We start from the raw sequence: 11,651 nt of genomic DNA on the forward strand, positions 1-11,651 counted from the left end.
CTTTAACATACAGTAGACGCCGTTAAGAGTGAGTGGTAGAATGTGTCAAGTTATAAGCTTGAACTACGTAAGCTTCATCTACTAAGATCATGCTTGTCTAAGAATCTGACACTCAGAGATCGCATACACCATGAGGTTGGCAGGGGTCTCGCTGTATTCGTTAAATTGCTGCGGACTTCAGGTTGTATAAGTCCGACAGACGCTCAAACCTGTCGGCAGTTTTCTTTGCGCTGATGTAGCCTACAAGCGAGCATCTGATAAGCGACACCGTTTCCTGTCACCCAGACCTCCAGCACATGCTCCCACGACACCCTCTTGTAGTCAAAGTCGTGTCTATTCTTCATTATATAACAGTACAGCTCTTGACCGCCATGAAAAGTCTCCATAACAGACGATCGCTGGTCATGACCTCTTGGCGCTAGCTACTGACTGACCACCCTCCGCCTCCTAGTCTTCGTCATCACCCTCGTCGTCCGACTCATCTTCCGAATCCGGTGATATGTCCTCCACAATCAGATTTCCTGACCGTCCAATCTTCTCCCCCATCGTCACTGTTGTGCTAGGCTCGTACACCGTTCTGGGGAGAATGGAGGCGATTCGGAACTTGTATTCGTGCTCGTACTCCCCCGGCTTCTCAGCACCCGCTGCACCCTCCTCTTTGAGAACACTGTAGCACTCCACAAAGGCATACAGGTCCTCCAGGGAGGCATCTTGGGGGAACCGCCGCACAATTCGGCCGATACCCGATTCCTCGGGCATCTTGAGTGCAACTCGTACCACGCTCTTATCGCTGGTTGGTGGCTCGGGCACAATAGTTGTAGCTCTCCAAGCAATCCATTGCTCGCGCTTTTCTTCGAGTCTCTTTGCTGCCTCTGCTTCTTCCTGCGCGCGCTTCTCTGCTGCTGCTGCGGCCGCTGCTGCTTCTCTCTTCTGGCGTGCGCGTTCTCGGTCAATAGCTAGCGACCGTTCGTAGGCCGAGTCTTGCTCAGTTCGTAGATTTCTCGTTACTTCCTGGGCTGTTCGCTCTGCGCGTACTCCATCGAGATCTGCACCGTACTTCTCGATAGCTGCTCGAAGCTCTGATAGGTAAGTGGAGGGAGGCATGGGTCCAACTAGTCGCTTGACGATCCCCATTCGTGTACTGCCCTCCTTCGGTGTAAGGCAAACCAATGCCGAGAAGGGAAACTTGGTGCAGATATACTCCTGAGCCACCTGATATGCCTCGGAATCCAGGACGTTTCCGCCCCACAGAATTATGTTGTTGGAAGGATCTTTTATGAAGTTCACCACTTCTGGTGCTAGTAAAGTCTCTTTTACGAAAGACTCGGTATCATCGTGCTCAGGCGACATCAATACCACAAGCATAAACTTGAGGTCCTTCTTGGCTTGATCATGCGCCTGAGCGACACCGCCCTCGAAAAAGGGCAATTCGTTCTCTCCATACTCCTCTTCGAACTCTCGCTTGAATCTCGAGGCGGTGTCTCGAGGCATGAGAGGTCGGCGACCATTGGTGCCTCTGAAGCCTGTCGAGATTCTGCTCGTAACAGCCCGTGGCCGAATCGAGGCGGGCAAGAAAGACAGCGCATAGATCAAAGTCCGAAATAGAGTCGAGGCAGCTCTCCAGCCTAAGCTAAAGGGTGTGAGGAGCAGACCCAGCAACCATGGTGTTCGATTTGTGACAGGGTTCTGAGGCACGATTCTTGGAGCTAGATCGGTGCGCTGTCGTGGTGAAGCTCGAGGGGCACGAATTGCCTCATCAAAAAGGCTCTCTTGTAGGTTTTCGTGCCGCGCTGTCGCTCGGGGTATTTCTTGTTGTGCTGCAGCTACTGGGTCTGCAACTTCGCCGTCGAAGAACTTGGCGATTGCAATCTATGATGCATCGTTAGAAGCATGGAAAGGAGCAAAGGAGCGAGTTTGATACCTGAACATTCCATTCGGAGCGTCGGAGAAGCGGAATAGCTTCGCTGATCTCTTGGTTGGTCACTTGTGTATATTGATCAAGAGCCTCCTGCTGAGTAGTGGACAGTTGTCCCAAGTCCATATCGCCTTCAGCCATTTTGTCAACCTATATCATCCACACTGCTCTTTTTGCAGGGTTCGAAGAATGTATGTCAGGTGAATAGCAAGAAGAGGGGAAAGAAACCGAGTTCAAATGTGCGGGAACGAAGAGTGAATGCGGTCTACGTTTCGCTTGTGGTGTAACCCCACGGTTTTATAAGATCCAATACATTGAGCATTCGTAAATAAGTGGATGGAAGATTCCGGCTTCGCTGTATATAAATGAATAAAAGAGTGTGTAGGAAGATTAAAAGCTTCAGACAAACAGAGATAAAAAGAAGTTTGAATTGGACTTTATTGAAGTGTCTCTTGTATGTGATATCGAAAGAAGAGAGCTAAAGATGAGGTTGACGAATGATGGCATCAAGCGCGTCAGAGCTAAAGTGGGCGGGCTTGCTTATCAAAAGTCAGATTAAACCCATTTTGGGGTGGGCTATTCTTCGGGACAATGATATTATTGGTGTCTTGGGAACAACGAACTGGCTTCAGGTTTGGCGTCATGCCGTGGAGACACATGTATAAGTATATTTTCATACAAAATAGTAGAAAAGATACTACGATTAAGCGCATTGCTTTGCTAGGCTTGCGACACTGCAGGCTTGTTCACCCAACCCAACTGAAGTGTCTAGTCCGTCCACCAAAAACTGCCCCCCCCACCGCCCACATCCACATCCGCACCTAATCCAACCACTCGTTCAACTCCTCCATACCTTACCTCAACCTCACCTCTCCTCCTCCCGACCTCGCAAGACTTTGCTTGCTCACGCTACAAGAGGCGACGGACAGCGCCTTGTGCCCCCTCGAACACGGTCGTTGGCTTCCCGCGCTTTAATCACTGTTCAAGCTGTATATCTTTTGTATAGACTCTGGACCCCGCCGTTCGTCTCGTTACTCCATGGGCGGCCGCTCGCCTCGATCAATTGAACAATGGGAAATGCTTGCCAGAGTCAAGTAGGTGCTGTTTTTGTCAGTATTCGGCCTAGGTCCTGTGGGAATTTTTTTCTGCACAAGATCGTTTTTCAGTCAGCAGCTTGCTAACGTCCTCCTCTTTCAGACGTCGTAAACACAGCCAAGCGGGCTGCACTACCTTCAACACTATATAACTGACCATGGCGACTTCGCGATATCAAACGGCCGATCTACGACGCCAAGTCGGGTCCCCAAGACCCAAAGGACGCGGTTCGTTTGCCCTTCCATCCCACGATACGACACACCCCACCATCAAATCAACTCCAACATGAACGCTGACCTGCGCTCTCCCAGAGAATAAAGATACACTATGCCGAAACGTACTTATTTATGGCCATTGTCGATACGAGGACCAAGGCTGCGCCTTTAGCCACGATCAGAACAAAAATAACTCCAATTCAGACTTGTAGGTTACTCAAACTTTTGTTTTGTTTATTTGTTGTTTTCGGGATGGATGGACCCATGATGCGACAGTTCGCAGTACCCAAATTCGATCCGACTTCGCTTGGCTTATAAAGTTACACACTTCAGCCACGAAAGCCTCACCCTGTCGGTTTATGGTGGGTTTGTCAATGAGGCTTACAAGTGACCATTGTATACACTGGTTGCATACTTTTTCTCTGTAGACGGGAGACTTCAATGCTGCAGCAGGAAGGACTGTACGTCGCATGACCTCTCCGCTCATCGGCCGATACTTCCTCATCACTAATGACTTGCCTTGCCTCGCCAACTTTACTTCAACTCCTCCAAAACACAACGCTCCCATGTATCAGCAACTCATGATACTGCATCGCTACTTCAGACATATCATTTCCAAATATACCACGCTCTTTCATATTCAAGTTGACTCTGAGCGAGCTGATACTCCATATTCAGCAACTGACACTGCGATTCCGGACCTCCAAGATGGCTAATGATGATGAATCCAGATCCAAGAAAGCACTCAACGTTGAATCGCCATCTTTCACGCCCGCTAGCGTTGGAAGTAAAAAGGCTACTTTCTCTTCACAAGCTGCCAGCGCTCCAGCTTTTACACCACGTGGCTTAGGCTGTATGTCCCCCATAAGTACCCTCAATCTTGTGTCAGTCAACTGACAAAATGTTTGTAAAGCCGCCACCCCCGTTGGACCCCAAGACGGCGACAGCAGCGTCTTCAATCCTGCAACTGTCCGCGAATTTACCCCTAACTTTGACGTGAACAGCACGGTATGACTGTTACTACCAATGTCGAGACTCTTCGCTGATTAGATAGACTACTTCCGCAAATGGCTCCGGCCAAGATGGCGGGATGTCTTATGACCCCTTCACTGTGCCTACTATGAATCAAGGCATCACTACTCCTCAGTACAATCCTTATGCCGAAGATCCAGGAGCTCTCGGTGGCCATGGGCCAGGGTACTTCCCAGCACAGAATGCGTTCGCTGCTCCTGTTCAGCCTCTGCAACATCACTTATACTTCCCCGCTGGGCCACGTCGAGATGATTTGATGCCATATCATCGTGTTCCTCACGACTTTTTCCTGGCCGAGAAAGATCGAATTGAGATTGTCAATAAGCTTGAAGCAACTGGCCAAGTTCTCCCCAACTCGCAGTTACCGCAACTCGACAATTACCACAACTTGGTGCCCTTAGATACGACCCATCGGAAAAATGCCAATATCTTCGGCTATCCGAGCTGGGTCTACAAAGCTACTCAAACCAAGTCGGGTCACACTTACTGTCTCAGGCGATTAGAAGGCTACAGGCTCACCAACGAGAATGCCATCAGGCTTGTCAAAGAGTGGCGACGCATCAATAATGGCAGCGTGGTTTCTATCATCGATGCGTTTACCACCCGCGCCTTCGGGGACAGCTCACTCATCTTTGTACAAAACTATTTCCCCCTCTCCAAAACACTTGTTGAGGCTCACTTGACCCCAAGCAGTACCCATGGTACACGTTTCCAAGCTAAAACACCCATTGCAGAGAACGTCCTGTGGGGATACATTTCACAGATTGCCAATGCGCTCCAGGCTATCCATTCGGTCAATTTGGCAGCACGGTGCATCGACCCTAGCAAAATTATTCTTACAGACAAGGGCCGCATCCGTCTCAGCGCATGCTCTATCTTGGACGTTGTTCAATATGATGCCCATCGATCCATTCAAGAGCTTCAGCAAGAAGACTTCATTCAATTCGGCCCGGTTATTGCTATGTCTAACGACTAACACTCTGCCAATCCATCTTACTAATTTTAACATGTCGTTGGAACAATTGTCGAGGGTGTATTCAGTCGAACTGAGGGATACTGTGCTGTGGCTCCTCACCCCTCAGCAACCACCAGCACAGAAAGGCATCGAGGAATTCGTACGTGGAATTGCTGGTCGTATCACATCCACGTTTGACCAAAATCTCCAAGCCTACGACAAGGCCCGCGCCGACGTCATGCGGGAGGTGGAGAACGGCAGGGTTGCCAGACTGATGATGAAGCTCGCGACTGTCAACGAGCGATATGACTTCAACGGCGATCAGAATTGGTCCGAAAATGGTGAGCGGTATATGCTCAAACTCTTCAGAGACTACGTTTTCCATCAAGTGGACAGCAACGGCAATCCAGTTCTGGATATGGGACACATGCTTCGCTGTATGAGCAAACTAGATATCGGGACGGAGGAGAGGGTTTGTCTTACCAGTCGAGACGAACAGACCAGCTTCCTCGTCAGCTACAAGGAGCTTAAGAAGATGCTGGCGAATTCCTACGGAGAACTTGTCAAGGCGAGCAAATCAGGTCGAAGCTTTTAGTCCCAGCATGAACAACAACCTGGCTCGTGGCAAGTTTCAGACAAACACGGTAAAAGGCCTCGGCCACCGCCAAGATTTTAGAAAAAGCCATGCTCAGGGCGAGGAAGACAGTATGGGACTGGATTTGATGGTAGATCGGCGGGTATTGGTCCCAGCCAGTCTCGTGCATTTTCTATTCCCACGAGGCCAAAGTCTTATAGAGCAACAGAATATTTTCCAAGGGAACAAACTTATCAGGAGAGAGCAAGGTCTCAAAGCGAATCAGACCGTTCACTGGGGTGTCCCGGCGAGTCACACCGAGGCTTTGAGAAGAAGCCAGTACGCAACGCACAGGCAGGCCCAAGCAAGCCTTCGCCATTGCTTGGGGAGGGATCAAACGACGGCTTACAAGAAGGACCGAGTCCTCAAGACAACACAGAAACCCCGGCTATCAAGGAGATGAACATGAGAACGATAGGACCAGAAAAACAAAGAGCACCGATTTTTGAGAACAGTCTCTCAGACCATCACGACAACTTGGGTACTTATAAGGGCATCGCCTTGGATCACTCAGGCACTCATGACTGGCAATATTGTCAGAAGGTTTCTAGTTGTGTCATATAACACGATGGGGATTAGGACATTGGATGCAATATACAGGGTCAGGATGGTCTGCCATGATTGATGATGTTTAGACTGCGTGTGTATATGGAAGAGGTTAGTGGTGGTTTTGAAGCAGAGCGAGATGAGATAGCGAGACAGAAACAACTTATTTGCCTTTTCAATATGATATATTGCCTTCATTCATTACAATATTCTATGAAGTGGCGGCTGACGTGATGATTTCACGTTTGGAGCCAGGGGTTTTCGTGAAATGCTGCTTTTGATGCCCATACATAAACCAAAATGCCATGCTAGTAGCTGGCGATCTATTTGTGTCGCTCGGTTTTTTTTTTTTTGGATTTAGCCCAGCCTTGACACGGCCGTATATATGGTAACCAGCTCCAGGTCGGACGTTTTGTTGTTTGCCTTTGTCGTAATATTCGTTTCCAGCTTGATAACAGTTGACTCCTCAATCATCCTCGGCTTGCACAAAAGGGTTGGCGATCTCTTCGCTGCCGTCGACTGGGCTAACGAGAACAAGGAGGGTGCCTCGAACAACTACGAGGCCGAGGGATCGAGTCGAGTCGTTTCCTTCGTCGTCTGTAGTCATCGTGTTAGTTGCGAGTACCCGGCCAGGAACGAACAGAATATGGATCAGGAGATGGTTTGTAGGAGTCGCGCTTCATACCTCGAACAACCTCGTGTACATCATCTAGTACCAGGTTCATAAGAGCATCATAGCCCTTCAATGTGCCCTTGACTGAATCAGAAGTTAGTGACTCGGCTTCACTCGCACGCAACTCGAACAAACATACCCTCGCGACCACCGTTAAACTTGACAGTGATCTGCTTGTCCATATACTTGCCCAAGTCGAGAATGTTCTCCTTCTTGGGTCTCTCGCGCTCCTGCTGCGCGCCTCCCGCGCCGCCTCCTCCACGACCGCCTCCGCGTCCACCTCGGGGATGCGATCCTTGGCCACCGCGGCCGCCTCGGTGTGAGGGTCTATCGGACATGGCGTATCTTGGGGGGGCTAGATTGAGGAGATGGGGTGTGATATTGGTGATGAGCTTGGGGTTTGGGTTGAAGTTGGAACTTGTGATGGCTCTAGTGGGGTGAGCGATGCTAATACAATTATGGAGATTTACGTGTGTGGATTTGGGCTGTTTGTGGGGAGGTATGTGTGAGATTGGTGCGAGAGTGGAGTGCGAGAAGAGAGCTTGACTTGAGCTTGATACATACGATTCGACCAATGAGTGGCAGGAATTTGATACAGCAACACTTCTTCATGTGAATACGATAATCGTAACTCACACTGCGTAATCATCTGGTCTAGTCTGCCAACTGCAGGAAAGACACTGATCATCAGAAACAAGTCTAACAAAATGCAGTAGAGCTTTGTCGATTAGTGATGGTCACTTACCGACTTTCAGTGCCGCAATACTGAGCGTGATACTATTGGACCTCTAATATCGATGCAAGTGGAAGTGGAAGTACAAGAAGATGAAATATATCGCTCGCGTGCCTCGGAAACCAGCGTCGCAAATTGCAGTAGCAGATCGACGAGCGGGATGATGCAGCGCCAGTGATATTGCCTCACTCATCTGACTTGAAACTAGATCCATGCAGCTTGAGCTTGTCTCTTTTCCTGTTTACCGCCTGTAAAGCATCCCTCCCTCCATCCGTGCAAGCTACTCTCTACCTTGGGGTGTGCAGCAGCACAGCCTCATGCAAAGATCCCGCGCTGGGACATGCATTAAGGCGCCTATGTACAGATTGACAGGAGTGATATGCGACTCTCATTGTAAGTCTATGAGTTGTTTTTTGGCATGTACCTGACTCCTCAGAGGAGGCCTCTTAATATCCATCATGAACTGTCCGAAAAAGGAAATCAAGCTACATTAGCATTGGGTCTTGAGCCCGCTGGCCCGCCGTTAAGCTGTGTGTCTGGGCGGCTGGCAGTGGTTGTAGTACCCGGGTATAGTTGATGCGATGCATTCATAGGGCATCACCAGGGCATTTATGTCTGTCAGTTTCAAATTGGTTACTGCTACTACCGCTCTTTGTCCTTAAATCCTCTTGGTCTACCTCATTACTTCTTTTCTCTGAAGTTTCCAAAAAGTCTTTCGTCCTCAAAGGAATCATTAACTATCATCGTCCTTTTTAGGCGCTATAAGTCGGAGATTTTGGTGTTGGCATACCCTCCATTCATATCCATTCCAATTAACTCAACCGTTGTCACCTTCGGCCTCGCACCTCGTTCCGCTGCACTGTTCCCCCACATGGTCCCGATTCCCCGGCACTTTCTTCTTGCTCCAAGGCTCCCCGTCTCTTTTCCGTATTTCCTTGTGCTTCTCCCCCAGCCCGTCCAATATTTGAACCCTTTCAATCTCCTTTTTTCTCGCTCTTGAAGGCTCCTCTTCACCCACTTGGACTCCAACGTTACCCGTCGTAGCTCGGTGCGTTATTTTGCGCGAGGGGTTTTCTGTGCTGGAATAAAATTGAGCCTGCTCTACGGAGAATCAACAATTGTTCTCCTCTTGGCGCCCATTTACCTGCATATCTATCTGGGGGGGACGGACTCTCTAATACTACAAAATCGACATATCCTCTCAATCCATCGTCAACTTATTCCGGCTTCACTCCGTCGCCATGAATATCCAATAACCGCTGTCGTCCCATCCACTCTCTCCTCTTCTCTCCTATCAGTCAATCGATCAATTGGAATCCCCGTCGCAATCCCTTCGCGACGTTGCCACTCACCTGACTCTAATTCGTCCTACGGTCAAATCTCTCAGAGAAGCTTTGATATCTCCCTATTCTGTCCACTTTTCAGCGCAATCCAGGCAGATCTGTCCGCTTCATAGGTCATTTCAGGGTTCAATCTCGGCTAGGACGTTTGTTGGTCAAGCGTAAGCGCCTCATTCTGTCACGGCTGGCCTGGCATCCAAGCTCGTCTATCAATCTCGACCCTTTGGTCAACATACCGCATTTACACTCATCAATCACCCATCATGGGCCATACTTCCGACTCGGAACCTGCAAAACGAAAGCGTGATGTCGATGATGCCGGTGGTCAAGGTCGCGCTCAGCACGCACCTACATCTCTTCAGCAAGGTATGTCTAGTATGACAACAGCCGTCAAAGGCTGCACCATATTGTGCCGCCTCAAATCCTGAGACGTTTCGTTTGTAGCACCACATACGAGACTGTCTTGTTTGCCTTGACCTCGTCGTTGCACACTTGCATGTGTCTTCGTGTCTCCTACATTCTTCAATGCATGTCGTCGCCTGATGGCACGCGCAAACGAGACGGCACTTGAAAAGCCGATGTTCTTGGTTTGACTCCTCGTCGGAAGTAGCGTTCAGCTCGACTCCTCCAGAGACGCACATGCTTGTTGCTTTTGTATCCGGCTTTTCTGTCTTGGTGCGCTGGCACAGCTTGTTCGCTTGGAGGGTATGCTAACCCAACCTCAAAGGCGTTCCCGGTCATATCCACTATCTCCCGAGATCAAATGCATCGCATTTGAGCCTCGTACAAGGTGACGCAGACACATTTGCCGACATCATCGGTCTGATTGGCGAATATGAGAGTAAGGATGCCAAGAGAACCATTTAAACCATTAATGTGATACCATTTACTGACGTACATTAGACGTGTTGGACAGGCATGAGAGTCTTGCAGCAAGTCTTGGGGCTAAACTTACCGGTCCAAGACTTTTGAGAGGCATTGAGAAGTTTTTCGATGGACCAATCAAGACGACACCACACCAGCCCTTCTCCAACCCTATAAGTTGGCTGGACGTTGTCAGTTTTGCGAGATCAAACCCAAAGGATTTCACCCTCGTTCAAAAGGCGGATGGCTCCCGATGCTGCCAGTTTGTTCTCAAAGGCTCACAGGTGGAGATTATGGAGGACGATTGGCGTTTGGTATGGTCTGGCGCTCTAGATCGGTTCCCCCTGGATCACCCCCTTGAAGAGGATGAGACGGCAGAACTGGCGACATTGGATATTCTCGAACAAAGAACATCAATTCTGTACAAGAAGGCTGACGAAGTGGCGGCAAGAGCCCGTATACTTAACCATCGGCTGGGGCAGAGGAAGCAGGATATTCGTCGACGCAGGAGCACACAGGACACACCGCCGCCACGATATCAGCCCACTAACAGCACTGGCAGTAGCAGTTCACAGCGAACGGCCAACTTTAGCGCCGGTTATGATTTACATGCAGATTTGCTGCAGCAGTTTCTCGCAGCTTCAGCTTCACCACCGCCATCTCGGTCAACTTCAGTTACAGGAATCCCTATAACCACTTTGAGTCAACCATCTCCATCGCACAGCACAACCCACTCTCAAGCGCACGGTCCGAGGTACAGTGGCCATGCAGCAGAGACAACGGTGCAGCCTGTGATGGACAGCCGCGAGGCAGCTTTCCGGTCTCTTATTACACAAAGGACTGACCAGCTGGGTAAGGGGGATGTGATCAACCCACCGTGCGATCGCTGTCGGCGACTAAGGGTTGAATGTGTTAAACATTTGACAGCATGCTCAGGATGTACCAAAAAGCATGCAAAATGCAGTTGGAAAACAGTCACAGATGATGAGTTCCGACAACTCAAGCGAGACATGGGTCTCAGGGATGAAATGGATGTTGATGGGCAATCAGACAGTGGACGAGGTCCTGACACATTAGACCCCAAAGACGGACATTCAAGTCGACTTGGGGAGAGGCAAGAAGCAGGCAGAACGTCCGGGGATAGAACACCGGGAACACACGGTACGGATGAAGGTTCGAGGCCTCCTAGTCGGGACAACGGGCATCTTCCCAGTACAATGGAGCCGTCGACTGCATCGATGCACCGATTCGATCTGAGCGCAGAACGACATCGGCTCCCTTTTGGAATGGGGCAATCAGCCAGGTCGGATCACAGCAACCATTCGGTCGAAACATTAGCACCTGGATCGATAGCCACGGGGTTGGCGAGTTCGCTGGCAACACCTTCGAACAGTACGTATAGGGGTAGTGATGGTTCGTTGAATCCTTCAGCCAGCTGATACTGCATCAGTCAGAATAGCCCCGCTGGCGTTTTACGCATGAAAGTACCGACTTGTCAGAGTCAACACATGGAGATGGCTTGACAAGGAAGAGAGTGTGCGAGAAGAAGTCAACGTTTTATGAATATAATGAATATAAAGACATTTAAAATCATGTCCAAGCATATCATCGCATTTAAAGAACTACCATTATTTGTGTTCCGTCATTTT

The 11,651-nt window shown here is 49.6% G+C and overlaps 4 protein-coding genes across 10 annotated transcripts; 2 read left to right on the forward strand and 2 right to left on the reverse strand.

Annotated features, from left to right (window-relative positions):
* Positions 1-145: 145 nt before the first annotated feature.
* On the reverse strand, positions 146-2,413 carry FOXG_03660 (uncharacterized protein). The gene is made up of 2 exons (XM_018381481.1): positions 1,922-2,413; positions 146-1,869 (listed from the first exon to the last, which is right to left on the reverse strand). The coding sequence occupies exons 1-2, from the start codon at positions 2,054-2,056 to the stop codon at positions 448-450; spliced, it is 1,557 nt and encodes a 518-aa protein (XP_018237992.1). The 5' UTR covers positions 2,057-2,413; the 3' UTR covers positions 146-447.
* A 1,520-nt stretch (positions 2,414-3,933) lies between these two features.
* FOXG_03661 (uncharacterized protein) lies at positions 3,934-5,807 on the forward strand (the record flags this gene model as incomplete). The annotated part of the gene is made up of 4 exons (XM_018381482.1): positions 3,934-4,078; positions 4,139-4,233; positions 4,280-5,220; positions 5,288-5,807. The coding sequence occupies 4 exons, from the start codon at positions 3,934-3,936 to the stop codon at positions 5,805-5,807; spliced, it is 1,701 nt and encodes a 566-aa protein (XP_018237993.1).
* Positions 5,808-6,389: 582 nt separating this feature from the next.
* Positions 6,390-7,939, reverse strand: FOXG_03662 (small nuclear ribonucleoprotein). The gene is made up of 5 exons (XM_018381483.1): positions 7,811-7,939; positions 7,630-7,731; positions 7,205-7,494; positions 7,078-7,149; positions 6,390-6,989 (listed from the first exon to the last, which is right to left on the reverse strand). The coding sequence occupies exons 3-5, from the start codon at positions 7,401-7,403 to the stop codon at positions 6,859-6,861; spliced, it is 402 nt and encodes a 133-aa protein (XP_018237994.1). The 5' UTR covers positions 7,404-7,494; positions 7,630-7,731; positions 7,811-7,939; the 3' UTR covers positions 6,390-6,858.
* Positions 7,940-8,684: 745 nt separating this feature from the next.
* FOXG_03663 (uncharacterized protein) lies at positions 8,685-11,628 on the forward strand. 7 transcript variants are annotated; one of them, XM_018381485.1, is made up of 4 exons: positions 8,685-9,504; positions 9,866-9,979; positions 10,042-11,394; positions 11,453-11,628. In XM_018381485.1, exons 1-4 carry the CDS (start codon positions 9,402-9,404, stop codon positions 11,482-11,484), a joined length of 1,602 nt encoding a protein of 533 aa, XP_018237996.1. In that variant the 5' UTR covers positions 8,685-9,401; the 3' UTR covers positions 11,485-11,628. The 7 variants fall into 7 exon arrangements, with proteins under 7 accessions (XP_018237996.1, XP_018237998.1, XP_018237999.1 ...); XM_018381487.1 differs by having other exon boundaries at positions 8,685-9,813; positions 10,042-11,628; XM_018381488.1 differs by having other exon boundaries at positions 9,583-9,979; positions 10,042-11,628.
* The last annotated feature ends 23 nt before the right edge of the window (positions 11,629-11,651 follow it).

The sequence above is a fragment of the Fusarium oxysporum genome, chromosome 8 (assembly GCF_000149955.1).
Source record: "Fusarium oxysporum f. sp. lycopersici 4287 chromosome 8, whole genome shotgun sequence".
Lineage (NCBI taxonomy): Eukaryota > Fungi > Ascomycota > Sordariomycetes > Hypocreales > Nectriaceae > Fusarium > Fusarium oxysporum.

Excerpts from the sequence above, each read along its gene's own strand:
- FOXG_03662 (XM_018381483.1), bottom strand. The coding sequence starts at position 7,403 with ATGTCCGATAGACCCTCACACCGAGGCGGCCGCGGTGGCCAAGGATCG. Across the intron at positions 7,150-7,204 it reads GTTTAACGGTGGTCGCGAGG|TCAAGGGCACATTGAAGGGC; the intron begins GTATGTTTGTTC and ends CTTCTGATTCAG. Across the intron at positions 6,990-7,077 it reads TGTACACGAGGTTGTTCGAG|ACGACGAAGGAAACGACTCG; the intron begins GTATGAAGCGCG and ends CGATGACTACAG.
- FOXG_03660 (XM_018381481.1), bottom strand. The coding sequence starts at position 2,056 with ATGGCTGAAGGCGATATGGACTTGGGACAACTGTCCACTACTCAGCAG. Across the intron at positions 1,870-1,921 it reads GCTCCGAATGGAATGTTCAG|ATTGCAATCGCCAAGTTCTT; the intron begins GTATCAAACTCG and ends GATGCATCATAG.
- FOXG_03663 (XM_018381484.1), top strand. The coding sequence starts at position 9,402 with ATGGGCCATACTTCCGACTCGGAACCTGCAAAACGAAAGCGTGATGTC. Across the intron at positions 9,505-9,865 it reads ACCTACATCTCTTCAGCAAG|GCGTTCCCGGTCATATCCAC; the intron begins GTATGTCTAGTA and ends CCAACCTCAAAG. Across the intron at positions 9,980-10,041 it reads TCTGATTGGCGAATATGAGA|ACGTGTTGGACAGGCATGAG; the intron begins GTAAGGATGCCA and ends GACGTACATTAG.